General features: G+C 38.6%; 1 protein-coding gene across 1 annotated transcript; it reads right to left on the bottom strand.

Moving 5' to 3' along the window:
- Positions 1-12,632: 12,632 nt before the first annotated feature.
- On the bottom strand, positions 12,633-14,916 carry dut (deoxyuridine triphosphatase). The gene is made up of 7 exons (XM_027009873.2): positions 14,636-14,916; positions 14,229-14,391; positions 14,029-14,120; positions 13,836-13,880; positions 13,558-13,632; positions 13,408-13,478; positions 12,633-12,759 (listed from the first exon to the last, which is right to left on the bottom strand). Exons 1-7 carry the CDS (start codon positions 14,742-14,744, stop codon positions 12,703-12,705), a joined length of 612 nt encoding a protein of 203 aa, XP_026865674.2. The 5' UTR covers positions 14,745-14,916; the 3' UTR covers positions 12,633-12,702.
- Between the last annotated feature and the right edge of the window lie 4,148 nt (positions 14,917-19,064).

The raw sequence follows: 19,064 nt of genomic DNA on the forward strand, positions 1-19,064 counted from the left end.
TGGTTTAGCATCATACAATTTTTTTTTATTTCTTTATAATGTTACCTTATATGTTAATATGTTGATATTTTTATTTTCATTGTAATATGTTACTTAAGTGCTATTTGGACAAGATTTTACACACAAATCAATCAGTAAAGCCTGCTGGTAAAATAGTCAAATAAATTGCCAGATGAGGCATCCATGGATCAGACTTTTCCGGTTTTTCCAGTACATCCTACAGATGTAAAATCAGATTGAGATCTGGGGAATTTGGAGGCCAAGTGAGCACCTTGATCTCTCTATCTTGTTCTTTGAATAATTCCTGATCAATATTTGCAGTGTGACAAGGTGCATTATCCTGCTGAAAGAGATCACTGCCATTAGGGAATACCTTATTCCCTTTCCCAAAAAAACATGATTCTTCCGACCAGGCCAGCTTCTTCCATTATTCCATGATCCAGGTCTGATGCTCACTGGCACATTGTTGGTACTTTTGGAAGTTGGCAAGGGTCAGCATGGCACTCTGACCAGTCTGCAGCAACATAGTCCCAAGCTGCAATGCACTTTGTGTTCTGACACTGTTCTATCAAAACCAGCATTAACTTTTTCATCAATTTGTGATATAGTAGATCTTCTGTGAGATCTGACAAGACAGACTAGCTTGATCCCCACATGTGTTAGTGAGCCTCGCACACCCATGAACCTGTTTCTGGTTCAACAGTTGTTCTTCCTTGGACCACTTTTGGTTGGTGCTGGCTATTACAAACTTGAAGATTTGTCATTATGGCTGATGCTCCAAACATCTCCTGTAGACATCAAAATTTGGCCCTTGTCCTTCCTGCTTCCAAAATATTAACTTCTAGAAATGACTGTGTACTTGCTGCCTAATATGCCCTACTCCTTGACAGCTGCCATGGTAATGAACTTTATTCACTTCAAATGTCAGTGGTTTGAATGGCTGATTGATATACATCCATAAAGTAGATTTATCACAAGATGTATGTATAGTTTATAACCTATTCTTATTTGATAAGAAATCTCTATAAAAATAAAAGTGCATTGCCATCATACTAAAAAAGTCACACATAGGCTTTCACTGGACACAGCTACCAAATCATTAATGCTGCATGAAATATTAACATTATGGCTATTATGGATATTATAAACAAAGCATTTTGATTTAAATTCCTTACTCATTTGTCTTCATGCATCTTCTATGCAAAATATTCCTATGTAATAAATTATGTAAAAATAACATGGTTTTAACATTAGGAGACTACACACATCGACCTAAAGCTACCAGAAGTGTTGCTCCTCTGAGAAGGCCTTTGGTGATAAACCCTGATATAGATAATGCAAATAAATGCTTCCTCAATTACTTCCATGCTCAAGAAAAAGCAAGCAAACTCCACAGGACACTGTGACACTGCTTCCTGTTTTCAAAACTGTTTAGGCATACTTTTTCTTACTGCTCTCTAACTGTTTATCTTTTTTTTTCTTAGACTTAAATACATTCTACCTGGAAATCGGCAACTTCCAATAGACATCGAAAAATACTCTGTCATCAAAAACTACCTAAAAATGTAACATTTTTCATTTTTTATCATGGTCGGCTGCGTTCTTCTTAAGTGTGCAGAGTCCAATATGTATAGCTATTCTTCATCCATCATTAGTGAGAGTAATATCTGTGAGAATTGTAGATTAATTGCCAGTCTGACTGGGATGATTCTAACATTGGAGGTGCGCATACAAACTTTAGAAAGTGTTAGATATATCAAGGAATTAGAACTACAAGCTCTGGATACCTTAGGCGAAGTTAACAAGCCCTCAATTCCAGCACTACAGCCCTCGGAGCGGGGGGAATGGGTAACGATATGGTGAAATAGTCGAGCTTCAGCACACCAATGGGAGCACCACACCTCTCCCATTCGTGTTTCCAACAGGTTTGCGCCGCTCAGCGAGGCATCCGCTGAGAAGCCTGTCGACAGAGCTCTGGTTATAGGGTACTCTATTTTGTGACATGTGAAATTAACTAGGCCTTTAGAAACAGTAATTATCTCTATACCAGTGGCCAGAACACCAGACATTGTAGGTAATTTTAAAGTCTTATGCAACATAGGTTCTTTAAGAGCTAACAATATACACTTATGCCAATGTGGTGTTCAGAAATAATTGGACCACATTTGAGGGGAAGCTTGGCCTTTTAGGGCGAGATGGTATCCATCCTTCTAGGGAGGGTGCTGCTCTCCTCTCTTGTAACATAAGACACAGTTTTATCACCTAGTTAATCTATGACAATCCAGAGTGGAGGCCAGGCAGCAGACAAAGAAACTAAACCAACCATCTGCTGATTGCTACAAGACTTCACCCCAGGTTCACCACATTGACACTGTGTCTATTCCCCAAACTAAGAAGAAATACAAAAAAACCCAAGAAAAACATGTCTTAATAACCTAATTAGTATTAAAGTAAGTGACTCACAGAACACTGCCTGCACCTTTCATCTAAAGCTACATTTACTAAATGTTAGATCCATAACTAAAGTGCTCATGATAAATGAAATCCTAACGTGATAGATTTAATGTACTTTGTCTAACAGAAACCTGGATCAGGCCAAATGGGTACATAGCTTTGAATGAAGCATGTCCTTCTGGCTACAGCTATGTACATCACTGTCATATAACTGGCCGTGGAGGCGGCATTGCAGTTATTTATACTGACACATTGGCATAAACCACAAAGTTGGATATGATTTCCAGTCCTTTGAAATTATTTTACTACCATAAATGATAAGAAGCCCTCCAGCCTCTTCCACTAATTGGCATCTACAGGCCACCTGGACCCTATTTAGAATTTATTAACCAGTCTGCAGATTTCCTCTCCAATGTAGTCACTATAGTAGAAAGAGTCATTATTGTAAGTGATATCAATATTCACTTTGATAGTGCCCAAGGCTTGTAGTCTTCCAGCTCTCATTGAAGGAGAGCCTTCTCAAGTATAAAAAGGCACTTATTACCTCTTGAACAGCTTATCTCTCAACCCTAATAGAAAATAACAAAAATAAACCTAGATTTCTATTTTTAGAATTGTACATCAATTGTACATCTAACTACGAACTCATATTACCAATGCTCATATTACAACCTCACATAGTAATGAGTTCATGAATTTCTTCCATGAGCAAATTAAGCACATCAGAGATAACATTCAAAGTATTAACATAACATCATGCAGCTACTTTGAGATCAGAACAACCAAGCCAAAAAAGACTGAAGAGTCTGAACTTAGATCTCTGATCTCATGCTCAAAATCCTTTACTTGCTTACTAGATTCACTGCCTACTCACTTTCTTAAGGAAATCCTACCTGAACTAATTGAACCTTCACTAAATTTAATACGCTCCTAAATCATTCAAATTATAAGTAATCAGACCACTTCTCAAAAAATCTAATCTCAACCCATGTCAACTGTCAAACTACAGGCCAATCTTAAACCTTCCACTGATTTCCAAGATCCTAGAAAAAGATGTAGGTCAGCAGCTAAGCTCATAGCTGAATCAAAACCAGATACATAAAGTCTTTCAGTCAGGGTTTAGGCCTCATCATAGTACAGAGACAGCACTGATTAAAGTAGTTAATGACCTGTTGTTGGTTTCTGACCTGGGTTGTTTCTTTGCTTATATTGTTTGATCTGAGTGCAGTTTCTGACACTATAGATCACAACATTTTACTAGATAGACTCAAAATGTTGTTGGCATTAGTGAAATAGCCTTTTACTGGTTTAAATCTTATCGAGCTGGTTGCTACCAGTTTGTTAACATAAATCAAGACTTTTCAGCATGCAAAAAGGCCGTGCTTCACAAGGATCTGTTCTAAAGGGCTTCTGCAATTTTCTTTATATATGTTACCTGTAGGTGACATTATATGTTAACACTGTGCTAGTTTCCACTGCTACACAGATGATACTCAGCTATATGTCATATATCATCTTAGTATTATTGAGGAATGCCTAAAGGACGTCAGACACTGGATGCTGAGAAACTTTCTCTCACTTAATCTTGACAAAACAGAAGTGTTTCTATTACGCGCACACACAGCTAGGTCCTTGCTTTCTACTTACTCAATGAACCTCAATGGTCTCCCAATCACTTCTTTAACAGTTAAAGGTCTTGGAGTGATTATGGAGCCCAGTTTCTCATTTGAAACTCATATAAATAATATTTTTAGGACCGCCTTTCTACACTTCAGGAACATTGCGAAGATTAGGAACATACTATCCTCACATGATGCAGAAAAGCTAGCCCATGCATTTATCACTTCAAGATTGGACTAGTGTAATGCCTTACTATCTGGCTGTACCATTGAGTACCTAAACAAGCTCCAGCTAGTTCAAAATGCATCAGCCATAGTTCTTACAAGAACTAGAAGTTTTGATCACATCATTCCTATCTTAGCTACTTTACATTCGCTCCCAGTATTTATTATAAAATATTTCTAATGACCTACAACGCACTGAATGGTCTTGCCCCACAATACCTTAGAGAATGCCTAGTGTATTACGACCTACCACGTATGCTTATATCAAAAGGTGCAGGCTCTTTTCTAGTACCAAGAATAAGAAAATCTAACGCAGGGCGCAGAGCCTTTTCCTATAAAGCTCCCACACTACGGAATAACCTTCCTGTTATTTTTTGAGACTCAGATACAGGCTCAATATTCAAGGCTGGGCTGAAAACCTATCTGTACAGTCAAGCATTTTATTAACTACTTCCAATCTTGGGTAAAGGTGTAGATCTGGGGGTCCATGGGTATTGGGTATTAAGTGTTATGGTAAACTGGGATGTTATGATGCTGTCACTTCACCTCTCTTTTGTCACTCAAGTTTGTTGGCTGAGAGTGGTGGAGTGCTGATGTTCCAGGGTGCCCTCATACCTGTGGTTCTTTCTGGCTCTATCCTTTTATCTACGCTGGTAGATCTGCAGGAAGTCCATATTTGCATGTTTTAATTCCCTACTTTAAACACCTTGATACCTGGACATGCCTAATAATCTATTCTAGCCTTCCGCTAAGGTACACCTACCCCTGATGTCACGATGTTACTGAGCCTCAACCTGTCTCAGCTGCCATGGCTACTCTCACTACCCCCTGATGTCCCCTGCTGTAGCCCACCACACCTCCATCCCAGCCAACTACTTCTGCATTGCCCTTGATGGACATTCTCGTGTGGGATGGGTTTCGGACATGCACACTCTATTGGAACCAGACTAGGACTACTAGAAAACTGGAGTAGACATTAATTTTTTTTTTTTTTCCATTTTATTGATTTATTTATTTTGCTCTTTCATTACTTATTCTGCTTCTTATTGTGTATACTGTTACTATTGTGGTGTCGGTTACTGGCCAGAGTCAAGCTCTAACGAGTTTTTCCTTGTCACTGTCACCCTTGTCTTGCTCACTGGGGGCTTGAGCTTGGACATTTGTAAAGCTGCTTTGTGACAGCATCTCTTGGTAAAAAAAAAAAAAAAAAAAAAAAAAAAAAAAAAAAAAAAAGCTATATAAATAAGTTTGACTTGACTTGACTTCTTTGTGGGAGCTTGTTAAGGGTCATACTGGCTGGCACTGTAGGGGACTATCTCCATCAGTGATCAGTTCTATCACTGTCAAATCATCTGCATACTTAATGAAAGTATTTGTGTTGTGGAATGGTATGAAGAAAATGTGTTATGCAATGAACAAATGAACAAATATTTAATTGTGCATATTAGCTATACATATTAGCTTTAACAGGTACACTGTGGACATGCTCACTGAATAAACAGAATAAAGAAATTAATTATTTCAAACACTTTTATTTAACTATAAAATGTAACTATACAATTTACCTATTTAAAAAATATATTATTTTCTCCTGCTCCATCAAAATGTTTTCTTCTAATCTCAATGTCATAGATGGAGAACATGCAAGGAAAAAAGGAGCAAACGATCTCAAGTCTTCAACTAAAAGTGTCACGGAAGGCTCCGCCCCCGCGAGTCACGTGGTACGGACGATGTTTTGCAGGGTATTCACGTTTGTACTGTTTGTAACCACGCCCCCCGGGATTGCACACACATGTACAGGGCTTAATATCGAATGTCTGAATGTCTATTTAAATACGTGTCAGTATGTGCATCCTCGTTAATCATTGTCGTTACGTATGTGTTAATATTGAGCTCTGTAGCCGTAACGTTAGTTTATGTAGTCCCATGTTAATGTGTATGTGTTATTCGTTTAATATTACATGTAGAATGCCACATGTGTCGTATATGTTTAATGTTAATAAACGTCTTGCACCGTCGAGGAAATCTGTGCTTCCTGCTCCGCGGCACTCGGGACAGCTACGTTACAAAAAGACTTTAATGAAATTAATGAAAACTAAACCAAAGCCAGTAACATTCAGTGACTGACAACGGTCATGGAAACAAAAAGGATTTCTAAAGAGCACAACATAACCCCCCAGTGGTGCATCCTATCCTAATTTAATTTTGATCCTTCATGTTGCTGGTTCTTTGATTCACCCTTCCTTGCTTTTTATTGTGCAAAATATGTTCCTCCATTTATGAAAGTGTTGGTTTTCAAACTTCTCACAACACAGAAAGATTAACCAGCACTGGCAGCAACCACTGATTCAACAGGTGCACCACCAAATTCAAGCTGCCACTTCAAAGCAAAAACACGGGGGAAAAGTCAATATTCTGGCAGAAATATGTAGGTGCAACATGTTGGCCTCTGGAGGACCAGCCCTCAATGTAGATATGAAGGGCTCTTTCTAAGATAAAGAAAACACAACCATTTGTAGTTATGGGTGACTATACACTAGTGAAAACATGGTTTTGTATATTATATTCCAATCCCTATACACCCCCTAGTGTTAATCTTGCATGCTACTCTTTTAAGAGTCATCTGAATGGGAGTAATATGCTCAAAGTCATAAACATCTGTGCTTGCCCCTTATACCCTCAAACTCAGGGCCGCTTTACTATAACAATACAGATGAAGAGAAAAAGAACAAAAAACACATTAAATAATATAAACAATATAAATATCTATAATATAAATATAAATAATATAAATCTGATTGTGATCAGCATAACAGTGGAAATGGAGACCATACCTGTGGATAATCTGACCAAGGGGTAGCATATAGATTATGAACAGGAGAGAGCCAAGGACTGATCCCTGAGGAACACCTTGAGTGACAGTGACAGCAAGCAATTTCATTTACCAAAGATGACAAAATGTGGTCTATTAGAAATATAGGTGGTGAACCATTTCTGAACCAAATTAGTAATTTTTGAGAGGCGGGAGATGAGCATGTTATGGTTAATTTTGTCAAATGCAGCACTTACATCTACAAGGAGAATACTCAAGTCACCAGAATAAGTCAGTATTTAAGAAAGACTGCAGTTGGGAGGGTACTTTTTCTAATACGTCAGCTAGAAAGAGGAGTTTCTGAGTTTAGAAACAACATAAGGAACAAATCTTCCTTCATCTCAGCGGCAAGATGCACTATACCTGCCTTAGTGGAGTGAACTGGTCAAATGGCTTGCAGTCAAATGGATTGTGCCAGAGATTAAGGGCTTTCAGGGCTTTAAGGGCTTTAAAAGTTATAAGCAAGTCTTTGCCAACAATAGAGAAGTTTAATAGTAAGCCAGTGTAAATTGGGGCAGCCCTATTCATAACTAGCTGAACCCTACTCAAACAGAATCCAACCAATGTATATTATATAAATAAAAGTACATTCCAAGTGAGTAGCCTATTTGACCAATATAGCTCTAAGAAAATTCTAAACCTCATGTTAGTATATCCTTAGAGTTATATTAGTAGCATCCTACATAGACAAATACCACAATACCCGGTTTGTATACAGCTTTATGTATTCGAACAAATCAGTATTCTACAGAGAGCCAAGGGCTGTACTTTGCACCTTCATGGCAATTTTTTTTTTTTAATGAATGATTTGCAGAAAAGGCCAGTTGTGTCGAAAATATAAATCTTTTTGAAAGTGCTAAGTAGAACTATGCGGTAGTTCTACAGAGAGCCAAGAGCTGTACTTTGCTCCTTCTTGGCAATGATTGGAAAAATTATTTCTAGAAAAGGCCAGTTGTGTCAGAAATATAAATCTTCTTGAAAGTGCTAATTTGTAATCATTGTGAACACATGAAAATAGCATTCTGCTGCATCCAGCAATAACAGCAGGCAAAGTCCTTTAGTTAGATTAGTAAAAAATAACTTACTGTAAATGACATGCAGTCAAGTAAAAGTAATCATAACCATTATACAAGTTACCATTTGACATTTTTAGGCTTTAGATCTGCAAGACACAAGATAGTAAGCCAAAATGATTACATTGTAAAAAATTCTATTACAGTGAGATGTCATACCTAGTGTACATTTTTGTCTATTTAACAATAAGTATGATCCAAGAAACTGACAAGCAAAATAAAAAATCTGCTTTTGACACAGTCAAAGATATCTCATCAGTGTGTGGGTGTGTGGTTATGTCTGTTGCACAGATGTACCAGTGTGATAGCAGGCTTCTCTGTGTTTTCAGTACTGGGCTTCATGGCTCATGAGCAAGGTGTTGCAGTAGAGGACGTAGCAGTTAGGTACCACAGCATTCACCACAGCACAAGGCTGATTTAAAATGGGTTGCAGCAAAATCTATTTAAAATATTATATATGCAAATTTTTATAATCTAAAAAATGTGTCTGCTTCAAACAGTGAAGTAAATTCAATAAAAACTGTTAATCATTGAAAAAAACATAGCTTTAGCCTGATGAGTTTTAGATTCTAGACGAGTTATACCATCATATGGTAGTTTTCCAAGGAGACAGCAAAGCACTAATGTTAAGTTGCTTTAGACAACTGAAAACATACTATAAAAGTGAAAAAACATGTGAAAATTTAGAAATGAGATTTTTTTATTATTCTTCATAAGTGCAAGGACGTTCACCATGAGAAGGGATCACATCATTTTTTTTTTTTGTCATAAGAACAGCTTCACAGTTGACAAGGTTTGAAAACCTTTTTGGTAACAGGAATAAATTAGATATAGAGATTGCTATAAAGACTTCAACAGCTAAATCCCCCAAACAAACACATAAAAACACACAGCCCTTTATGATCCTTTTTCCACAAACACAATAATAGAACAACTGTTCCAAGAAATTAGGCCTATTAGTCTTGTAAGGTTTAACTCAACTTACATGATACAAATTATCATACATTTAGTGCCTATGTACATCTTTCATTTGCCCACATTCCAAAGTCATGTGTTTGCCTACCACAGGGGCTGAACGCATGTGTGATATCATTGAAGATATGAGTGTCGTATCCTAATTTCATCTTTAAGTTGTGCTGGAAATACCTCAACTCTCTCATATCTGCAGTGAGCTGTGTGTTTATTTGTTCTTCTCTGATTTACAGAAGAACAGTTGGTTTCCTGTTTATTAGGACAAATAAACAACAGATAATCAAAAAAATAGCTCTTATAAGAGTGATGCGCAGAAGGGCATCTTTTAAAAGCCCAACACATTAACATTTGAAGAAGATGGGCTGCATCTGGTTTACCTGTCAGATAATAGGAAGATGAGGCTTGTACTGTTTTCCTTGTGTGTATTAGTCTAAACAGTTTAGCAGTATGCCGCACTCCCTTCAAAACAAACATGTGAAAGATGCAGCCTCCAAGTTCCTGTGCTTTACTGATCCATGCATTCATACACCGAATGAGTAAAACTCAAGGAAAACAAGAACAAAAATAGAGTACAAGTCATGATTAAAAGAGCCAAAGCATGCTCATCAACATGAACCAGCAAAAGCCAACTATTGAGTATAAACGTTTTTACTCCTTAGCATGGTAGAGACAGAAAGTAGAGGCTGAGCTAACAATGGGAAACATAGAAGCATCTGTACATAGTGTATCACAACAAAAGATTAAAGCATTAAGGTAAACAAAATAAAAATACTCATAAAAACTCATTTAGGATCTGTACAATATCATTAACAGTAGATTAGACAAGTGAGCAGGCATGTAGTGTGAACTTTGATGATTCACAAATGAAATGTGACTGCACCTTTTCCTGTGCAGGGAAATTTGGTGACGTTAATTGCTCCTGACATTACTGTAATTAAGCACATCGTCTCTATTTTACCATCTGTGAGACAACCTTATCAGTTTGCTGATACACAGCAGCCGGTATGCTGCAAACAATATCCTCTTTCTAGTGAAAAGGAAGCAGGCATAGAGGGTGTTATAAATTTATTAAAACAAGGGGTGACTGTAGAAACAGTCTCTCCTTATAATACACCTGTTAATCTAGTATGCAAAGCAGGTGGTCGCTGCTGAAGATTTATACAGGATCTTAGGGTAAACTAAGTAGTTGTTCCAAGAGATTCTCTTGTGCTGGATGTGTCAGCTATTGTTAATAAAACTCCTGTTACTCACAGCCATTTTACTGTTGTTTATTCTCAGCATTTTCTTGTCACTGTTCATAAGAAAACACAAGCTATTTTTGCCTTTAATTTTAAAGGAAAACAATACCAATGCATGTGTTTGCCATAGAGGTTTGTGGATGCACCTAATGTCTTTGCAGCCTTCAAACGCGACTCCCTGTCCAAACTAGTGTCATCTGAGGGTTGTATAGTGCTGCTATCCTTTTTATTTTGTCTCAGGGAAGTTCTAAACTTTCCCAGGACCGCATCCAAGCTGTCATGGTATTCAAACCACCAGCCACAAAAAGGGGCATGATGCCCTTCCTGGGTCTGATCAACTATTGTTCCTGGATATCGGACCGTTCCTTCCACGACAAGATCCTGATCCTGAGTGCTGTAAGTCAGATTATCTTGACACTATCACATGGACTGCCAAGATAGCTGAAGCCTTCCCTGCTCTAAAGTGATCGTGATGCTCTTCTCCAGCACTGGGACTTATTTACACTGCAAAAATCAATATGTGCCTGTGCAGCATTTTCCTGTATTAAAGCAACATCGGTCAAGCCAGGGACATTAGCTGAAGGATGTGAAAGAAAACTATAATTACAATCAGATGGGTCAACGTAGGAGCAAGGAGTCCCCTCTTTTGCCACAGGATCAGCTAAGAAACTTCCAGGTGCCTCTTTACTGGAGTCTGGAAAATCATGTCATTTAATTTTTCACTATAGCCAATTTTGAGTGTAATGTGCTCGTATGCAAACGATCTGAAATAACTGGAGTGGGAAATTGACATTGATTTTTGCAGTGTAAGTACAGTCAAGGTAATGATGGCATTCATAAATGACCCAATGACCACATTCGATTAACTAAATCCTGTTTAGCATGTGTTTGACATTTTCATGGTCTCATGTTGCATGAAAGGGGGTGAGTGATATTAATGACAGTCTCCTTTTGAAACGATAATGGGGCTCCCATTCTCAACACTGGTGGTCAGAGAAAAACCAAGTCCAAAGATTAGTGGCAACATGGACACAAACATGGATTGTGGCAGAGTACACAACTGCTCCTAACTGACAAATTAAGTATACAAACTAACTTTGCCATCTCTCTTCCTCTTCCCAACTTACCATTACAAACCTGGAGACAAGGCACTAATCAAAGGTTTATAGACAACTAGGTGACGCAGCATATGGACCATGATGTACTGTGATTGCTGTCAAAAGGACAGCTATGTTAACAAAGGAAATGCCTCAGTGGATACATGTTAGTCTTGTAAAAGATGTTCGAAATATTAAGGGGGCACCAATTATAACTAGTGGTGAAAAGTGTGTGTTTATGTCCCTTTTTTCTTGATTTCCCTTTTCTGTCCATCTTTCTTGTTCTTCCCCTATACAGGCTTAGATGCAATAGCCATTGCTGTATGGACTGGTCACTTTGTGACTGATGAGGTGACCTCTTGGGAGTTGTTTACAACCTGTGATCTCCACCGTCACTCACTGGGATTTTCTTCATGCCATTAACAAGGTGTCTGATCCTACCATCTGACTGATTTGTGTTACTTATGAGCAGTTTCATGTTGAAATTAGTCACCGTCAGCCCTGCACAGCTCTTGTTCTGTGTCTGGCTTAATGCAGTCTGTGGACCTGCATTAGGGAGCAATTTGTCTGGCTAGTGCTGCACAGAGGAAAAATAAGGATTATTAGCAGAAGGGCAGTGCTAGTGCAGTGGTTAAGGTAATCAACTTGGCTACCAGTTCAAGCCCCACCACTGGCAATTTGCCACTGTGGGCCCCTGAGCAAGGCCCTTGACCCTCAAATGCTCAAAGGTGGTATTCATACCTAGTTGTAAGTCGCTTTGGATAAAAACCGTCAGCTAAATGCCATAAATGTAGATGTACTAACTGGCAATTGATAACTAAATTTAATTCCACCTGGGGAATTAACCCTGCTGCACAAAAGTGGGTTAGCTGGTGCTTTTACTCTCTAACTGGCACGAAAGAAAGGTCTTTTCACCCAGTCTTTGTGGAGGGAGCTTGCATTGCAAATATTATTCTGAAGGAATAAAAGAGGGTTATTGTTAGAATTTCCTACAATGCAACTCCCCATTTCTGTAAACATTATCAATCAATACCAATCTAACTCATTACCATTACTGAAGCAGAGTAAGTAGAAAAGTGGGATGATTTTTGTTACAATGTTTTATTCACTTTAAAAGTACTACATTAAAATATTTGCATAAGAGCAGCCAAACTAGTTTTTCCCAGTGGAGCCAAATCCCCCAGAGCCTCGCTTAGTCTCTTCCAGAGTCTGAAAAGTAGAGCATTATAGTTAACAACTGGGGCATACATAAACAGCACCTTAGGCTAAATCATCAACCCACTTCAGAAGGTCAATTCTCTTGCAGCTCTATGCACTCTTCCTTTATAGAGAGTACCAACTCTCAGAAAAGGGGGGGGCAATCATTCATTCCACTAGGGGGCAAAATAGAGCAATAGGCTCAGGTCCAAGTTAAAGGCTACTGAGAAAATATTCATTAAAAAGAACTTGGGGTGACATTGCAGTCTTCTCAGACATTTTGTATTTGATACAAGCTCATTTGTCTACTTAAAGTGTAGATTTTAGATAAATGTTGAAAAGCTATTAATGTACTAGTTTTTGTTATTGATTATTGCTTAACTGCTCGTCAGCGTAATGTTGCTCATTACCTAAACTGAGTTTGATACCTTGTCCAATCTAACAAAAAAAATCAAGGTCCTCAGAAGGCCTCGACACATTTGGGTAGTGGTGAGCATTACTGACATTTTAAAATAACTTAACATTTTACAATATGTGGCTATACATTGGGGTAAGCACTAGGTTATTAATCCATAAGACCATGGTCACATGTTACAAACCGTTTAAAATGTACAGTGCAAGTGCAATAGGTTTTAGCTGCAACAGTTCATAGGCATTTACCTCTAGCTCCAGCAGCTCAGGGTAAAAAATTCTTTCACAGACTAGCTGAGCAACTCTATCTCCTTTTTTCACTGCACAGAGAAATAAAGCAGATGTTAAAATGTACATAACCTTATTTAACCATTTTTATTCGATGTCGAGGTCAAATACCTTCAAACGCCGACTTGCTGAAGTTAAAAAGAACCACACCAAGATTCCCCCTGTAGTCCTCGTCCACCACACCAGCTTCACAGAAACGTTAAGGGTATTAGCCAGCCATCGTAGTTTTATTAGTTAGCTTAGCCATCCTAGCAAATGTACATCCTAGTTCTCAGCACCTAGCTATACCTATGCGACCCATCCATAATTGCAAATTGAATACTAATACTTTAGTATTAGTATTCAACAGTTCAACTAAAGAAACGTTAACATAACGCTAACTTACTTACCACCGACATCGATGAAGTGATTTGCTGCGAGACCAGAGCGTGGGGCTTAAAAAATGTAAGAACAAACAATGGTAATAGATTAGTAATATTAAGAAGGGCCTAAACACTAAGTTCAACTAAGTATATGGCGCCTTTCAAAGGCGCAAAGGCGATTGAATTTACTGACAGGGAAGCATTAGGTTAGCTAACTTACCTACTCGGCCATAGCATCCAGTAGGTACAGCAATCTGGATATCGGTCAGCACAATGGCTTTATCCATAGGGCCAATAGTATAATCATAGGCGCTGAAAACAAATCAATTTTAGTAGGGTGGGCGAACTGGTGCTCATTGATTAGCAATTTTAAACAGTATTTTACGTGTTTCTAACTTTTTATACAGCTCTCCTGCCTACCTGTATAGGTCGTATCCAGCGGCTTTTGCAGATCCTCTAGTCGGAGTGGTGGCGTGCTCTGAGATTTTGGCGAATTTTAGTACAACTTTGTCGTTAGTGCCCACTTCAGTTTTAGTCCTCTTCATAGGAGAGACTGCTATAATTTCTGAGCAGGGCATTCTGCCTGTAAATGAACGTTAAAATTTGAATGAACTTTAAAATTCAATCTAAAAATAAGTGACAGCTAGTAACTAACTAACCTAGCTAATTTAACCAAAACAACTCCCTTTTTCGCGCCAACACGAATTTCAAATGCCGCCTCTTCTCGAGAACCAATGAAATGTCTCTAATACGTCATTTTGTTTTGAGGCAAATCCTGGGATTCAATAGCAAACTAAATAGCAACAGAAAGTTGAACAGCAAGGTACCGCTTGTCGAGATAGAACCAACACTCTGCACGAGTCTGTATAAGTTACGATTTCCCCTCTTTGTAGCCGTCAAAAATGATGCGCACCAGCAGGAACATACTGAAAACATCGTCTCGCGAACTAATCTAGGCTACTATGGAGTAAAGTCACTTATGCGAATTTCCAAACTGAGCTTTTAATTGCTTTAATTGAGCTTGACAACACGGGTAGAAATCCTAGTAATTTCCCAGTTTTATACGTTGACTAAATCAGGTGTTACAGTGAATTCGGGTCCCTGTTTACTCTAGCACTGCGCATGTGCAAAATTGCAGCGTCATATGCCTTCGTCTGTGTATGTGCGAAATCTCAGCGTCAGACGCTCTGCTGACAGGCTTTGAAGGTGTATGTGAGTTAAACGTTAGCTTTTTTCCCCCCTGTTCTTCCCACTAAACTCAGTTTACTTCCCGTGTAAAACAGATTGTGATTAAACGCATACTGTATAGAAGGTATTACTAGCAGAGATCTTAATTAGTCGGACAATCGTGCTTTCGGATTCTGTGTATCTTAACAGCTAACCTACATGTATAATGACCGAGGTCATTTTTTATTGGTTGTTCTTCTGAGACACATATTGTTCACATGTTAATATATTATTAGTTTTTCTTGACTGGCAGATTTATTGATTCGAGTAGTTTACACAGGATGTCCCACAACCTCATCTCCGTTTTATGCTAGCTACTCCTCTCCGTTGTCCCACTTTGTTTTGCACTGAGACCAAGTGTAGAAACGTGATTTCTGCTGTTATGTAGAAATAGTAATGTGTGATATAGTAATGTTTCTCTGCTTAGCAATTTCAATAAACAAGCTTCCATATACAACGTCCTATCACACTCAAATAGGAAACAGGGATACCTGGTTAAATCCTTCCCCCCACTGTATTCTTATTATAAATGTGTATGGATGAAATTTTGGTATTTTTAATACATAGGGTGGCCCTATTTTCTGTAGTATTGGGTATCCCTGTTCCCTCTATGTTCAAGTGTATAGGATGTTGTATATAGAAGCTTGTTAATTGATATTGCAAAGCAGAGACACATTAAATGCAAAACAGTAGGGTATAAATGCATGGCAGCTTCAATGTATTACAGGGAAATCACTTTCTAAACAAACTTCAGAGTTAAACTGGAATAACGGAGATCAGTAACTAGCATAAAACAGTGATGCTAACTCCTTACGGTATTATTAATTATATTAATAAGAATAATATTAATTATTAATATAGCTACCTAGCAAGTTTTTGTGTCTGAAACAGAAGTTCCAAATGTTTCAAGTCCTTATACACAATTTTACCAAGGTTGTGGGACTTCCACGATACACCAATCAATCTGTCAATCAAGAAATCTAATAATACTTTAACATGCAAACAGTGCATGTCTTTAAGGAACTAGGCATTTATACAGTCACTATTTAAAGGTAGCCCAATTTAAAATCAGAACTGAGACATTAAATATAGCTGTTCAGATACACAGACACTGAAACTGGAGGAAAAGCTTCTCACTGAACATTAAAACCGCTGCCAATAATACCTTGTAAGCAAAGCATTACCATATGTGTTTAATTGCAAGCTGATTTACACACAAAATAAATTTAGCTTAGCGAGAATACTTGTCTGTGGAGTCATCTGAACAGCTACAAGACTGTTTTAGCTACACTGATTGGATTTATTTGTGGATGAGGACATAAACACCTACACTTCAACTGTTCTGTTGTATATAAAAACATTGTGTAGACAACATCACAGTTACAAAATGTAGCCATGTTTTTCCAAATAACAAACCATGGATGATTAAATCCAACTCCTGTTAAAAGTCTGCAACGTGGCTTTCCGGTGCAGCAACATGGAGCTATACAGTGCAACTAGGTCCAAACTGAAGAATGGCATCAGAGATGGCAAAGTAGCTTACAAACAGAATGAAGAACCACTTTAATAACTCAGACTCACAGCATGTCTGACAAGGTATACAGCACATCACAAATTAGAAGGGCAACACCAGCATGACTATAAGTAGTAGTGCCGAGCTGACAGAACAGCTCGGTCACTTCTTTGGTCACAATAAGGTGAAGAGAGCACAGACTATAATTCACACAACTCCAGCCTTCAGCAGCCAGATTTACTCACCATACAAATAACAGGTTACACACACACTCTGTAGTATCAACATAGATAAAATGGCAGAACTGGATGAAATTTCAGGATGGGTTCTGAGAGACTGTGCCACTGATTTAGCCAGAGTGCTTACTAAGATCTTCAGTCTACCTCTAGCACAGTGCACTGTCTCTACTTGCCTAAAATCATCTGAAATTGTGCCAGTCCCTAAGTAGACAGCCATAACTTGCCCCATTGACTATAGGCTAGTCATATTTATACCAATAATTATAAAGTGGCCAAAGAGACTGGTCTTCAAATGCACCAAGTCTGCACTTCCACCAACTCTGGATCCACATCACTATGTCTACAGGGCAAATAGATCATGCCATTGCCACTGCTCTACCTACTGTACTGCTCCATCTAGAACAACGGGGAGCATACGCACAGCTGTTGTTTGTTGGTTACAGCTCCATATTTAACAGCATCATGCTCAGCAGGTTGGTCTCTAAGCTGTCCAACCTAGGCCTCAAACACAACATCTGTCTCTTTCTAACAGACTGGCCATAGTCAGTCTTGATGTGGCCCCATCACTCCTCCACCTCGATATTCAGTACAGGGGCTCCACAAGACTGTACTCCCTGTAAACATAAGACTGTATATCAATCCACAATACAAAATACAATTATGAAATTTGCAGATGACATGACAATTATAGGCCTGATCACTGAGGGTGATGAGTGAGCTTACTGGGAGGAGGTGCAGCAGCTAACAATTTGCTGCTCAGATAATAACTTGCCATTCAACACCAAAAAAAACAACAACAGAGCTCATCATTGACTTTAGGAAGAGACAGGATGTCCACTCTTCCGCTGTACATAAATGAAGGGAGAAGTCAAATTTATTTATGTGGTGCTTTTTACAACACACATCATCACAACACAGTTTTAAAAATGTATGGGTATAGATCCCTAAATGAGCAAGAAAAAAAGGTGGGATTTAGGAAGAGTCCTTGGGAGGACCAGGACCAAGACCAAGAGGGAACTTATCCACCATTGGCCAGGCCAGCTAGTACCAGTCCATATTTTTATGATGTTATTTTTAGTCCAAGTATCTAGTAAAGATGTAGAGCCTCAGTTACTCCAGTGGGTCTATGCTAGGTGAGTTCTTTCTGAGATGGTGGCATCAGCGTATCCACTAGCAAAAGTCTCCAGCTTCAGGTTCTTTAGCATGCACTTTTCTGAAGATCTCACATGGTCAGCCAACATAAACTCTCTGACAAAGAAGGCATAGCAGTGGCTTTACTTTGTAAGAACACTTAGGAAAGCCAACCTCTCACCACAGCTGCTATTGAAGATCTCCAACACATCTGCATGCCCTGGAAGATAATTACAGATATTTTCTTCCCTCAGGAAATTGATAAAAAATACAAGTCCATCAAAGCATGCACTACACGAATAGTGAACCGTTACTACCACAAGGTTATCACCACACTGAACTTGGCACTAAAAGAACTGAACTCTAGACACTGTACTAACCTCTGCACTAAAGGAATTACCCTTGTACTGTGCAATAACTGTCTATGTGCAATAGTCATTTTGCAGTAGCTACCCTATATCCTGTGAAATAACTGCCATATTGTGCCATTCTGTAAAATACTTATTCTGTAAATATATGTGCAATATTAATTGTAAAAAATCTTTTGACCTTCTGAGTTGTGATATATCACTGGCCACTTTATTATGAACACCTGTTGCTTAACACAAATATCTAATCAGCCAATTACCTGGAAACAACAATGCATTTAGGTGACCTGCTGAAGTTCAAACTGAGCATCAGAATGAGGAAGAAAAGTGATTTAAGTGACTTTGAACATGGCATGTTTGTTGGTGCTATAAAGGCTGGTCTGAGTATTTCAGAAACTGCGGCTCTACTGGGATTTTCACGCACAACCATCTCTAGGGTTTACAGCGCATGGTCTGTAAAAGAGAAAATAGTGATAGTGGATAGTGGAGGGCAGTTCTCTGGACGAAAATGCCTGGTTGGTGCCAGAGGCCAGAGGAAAATGACCAAACTGGTGCGAGCTGATAGGAAGGCAACGGTAACTCAATTTAACTGAGACATGCAGAAGAGCATCTCTGAATACACAACACATCGAACCTTGAAGCAGATGGGCTACAGTGTTAGAAGACCACACCGATTGCCAGCTAAGAACAGGCAACTGAGGCTATAATTCACACAGGTGCAACAAAATTGGACAACAGAAGTCTGGAAAAACGTTGCCCGGTCTGATCAGTTTTGATT

This window comes from Electrophorus electricus, chromosome 4 (assembly GCF_013358815.1).
Source record: "Electrophorus electricus isolate fEleEle1 chromosome 4, fEleEle1.pri, whole genome shotgun sequence".
NCBI classification, from domain to species: Eukaryota; Metazoa; Chordata; class Actinopteri; order Gymnotiformes; family Gymnotidae; genus Electrophorus; species Electrophorus electricus.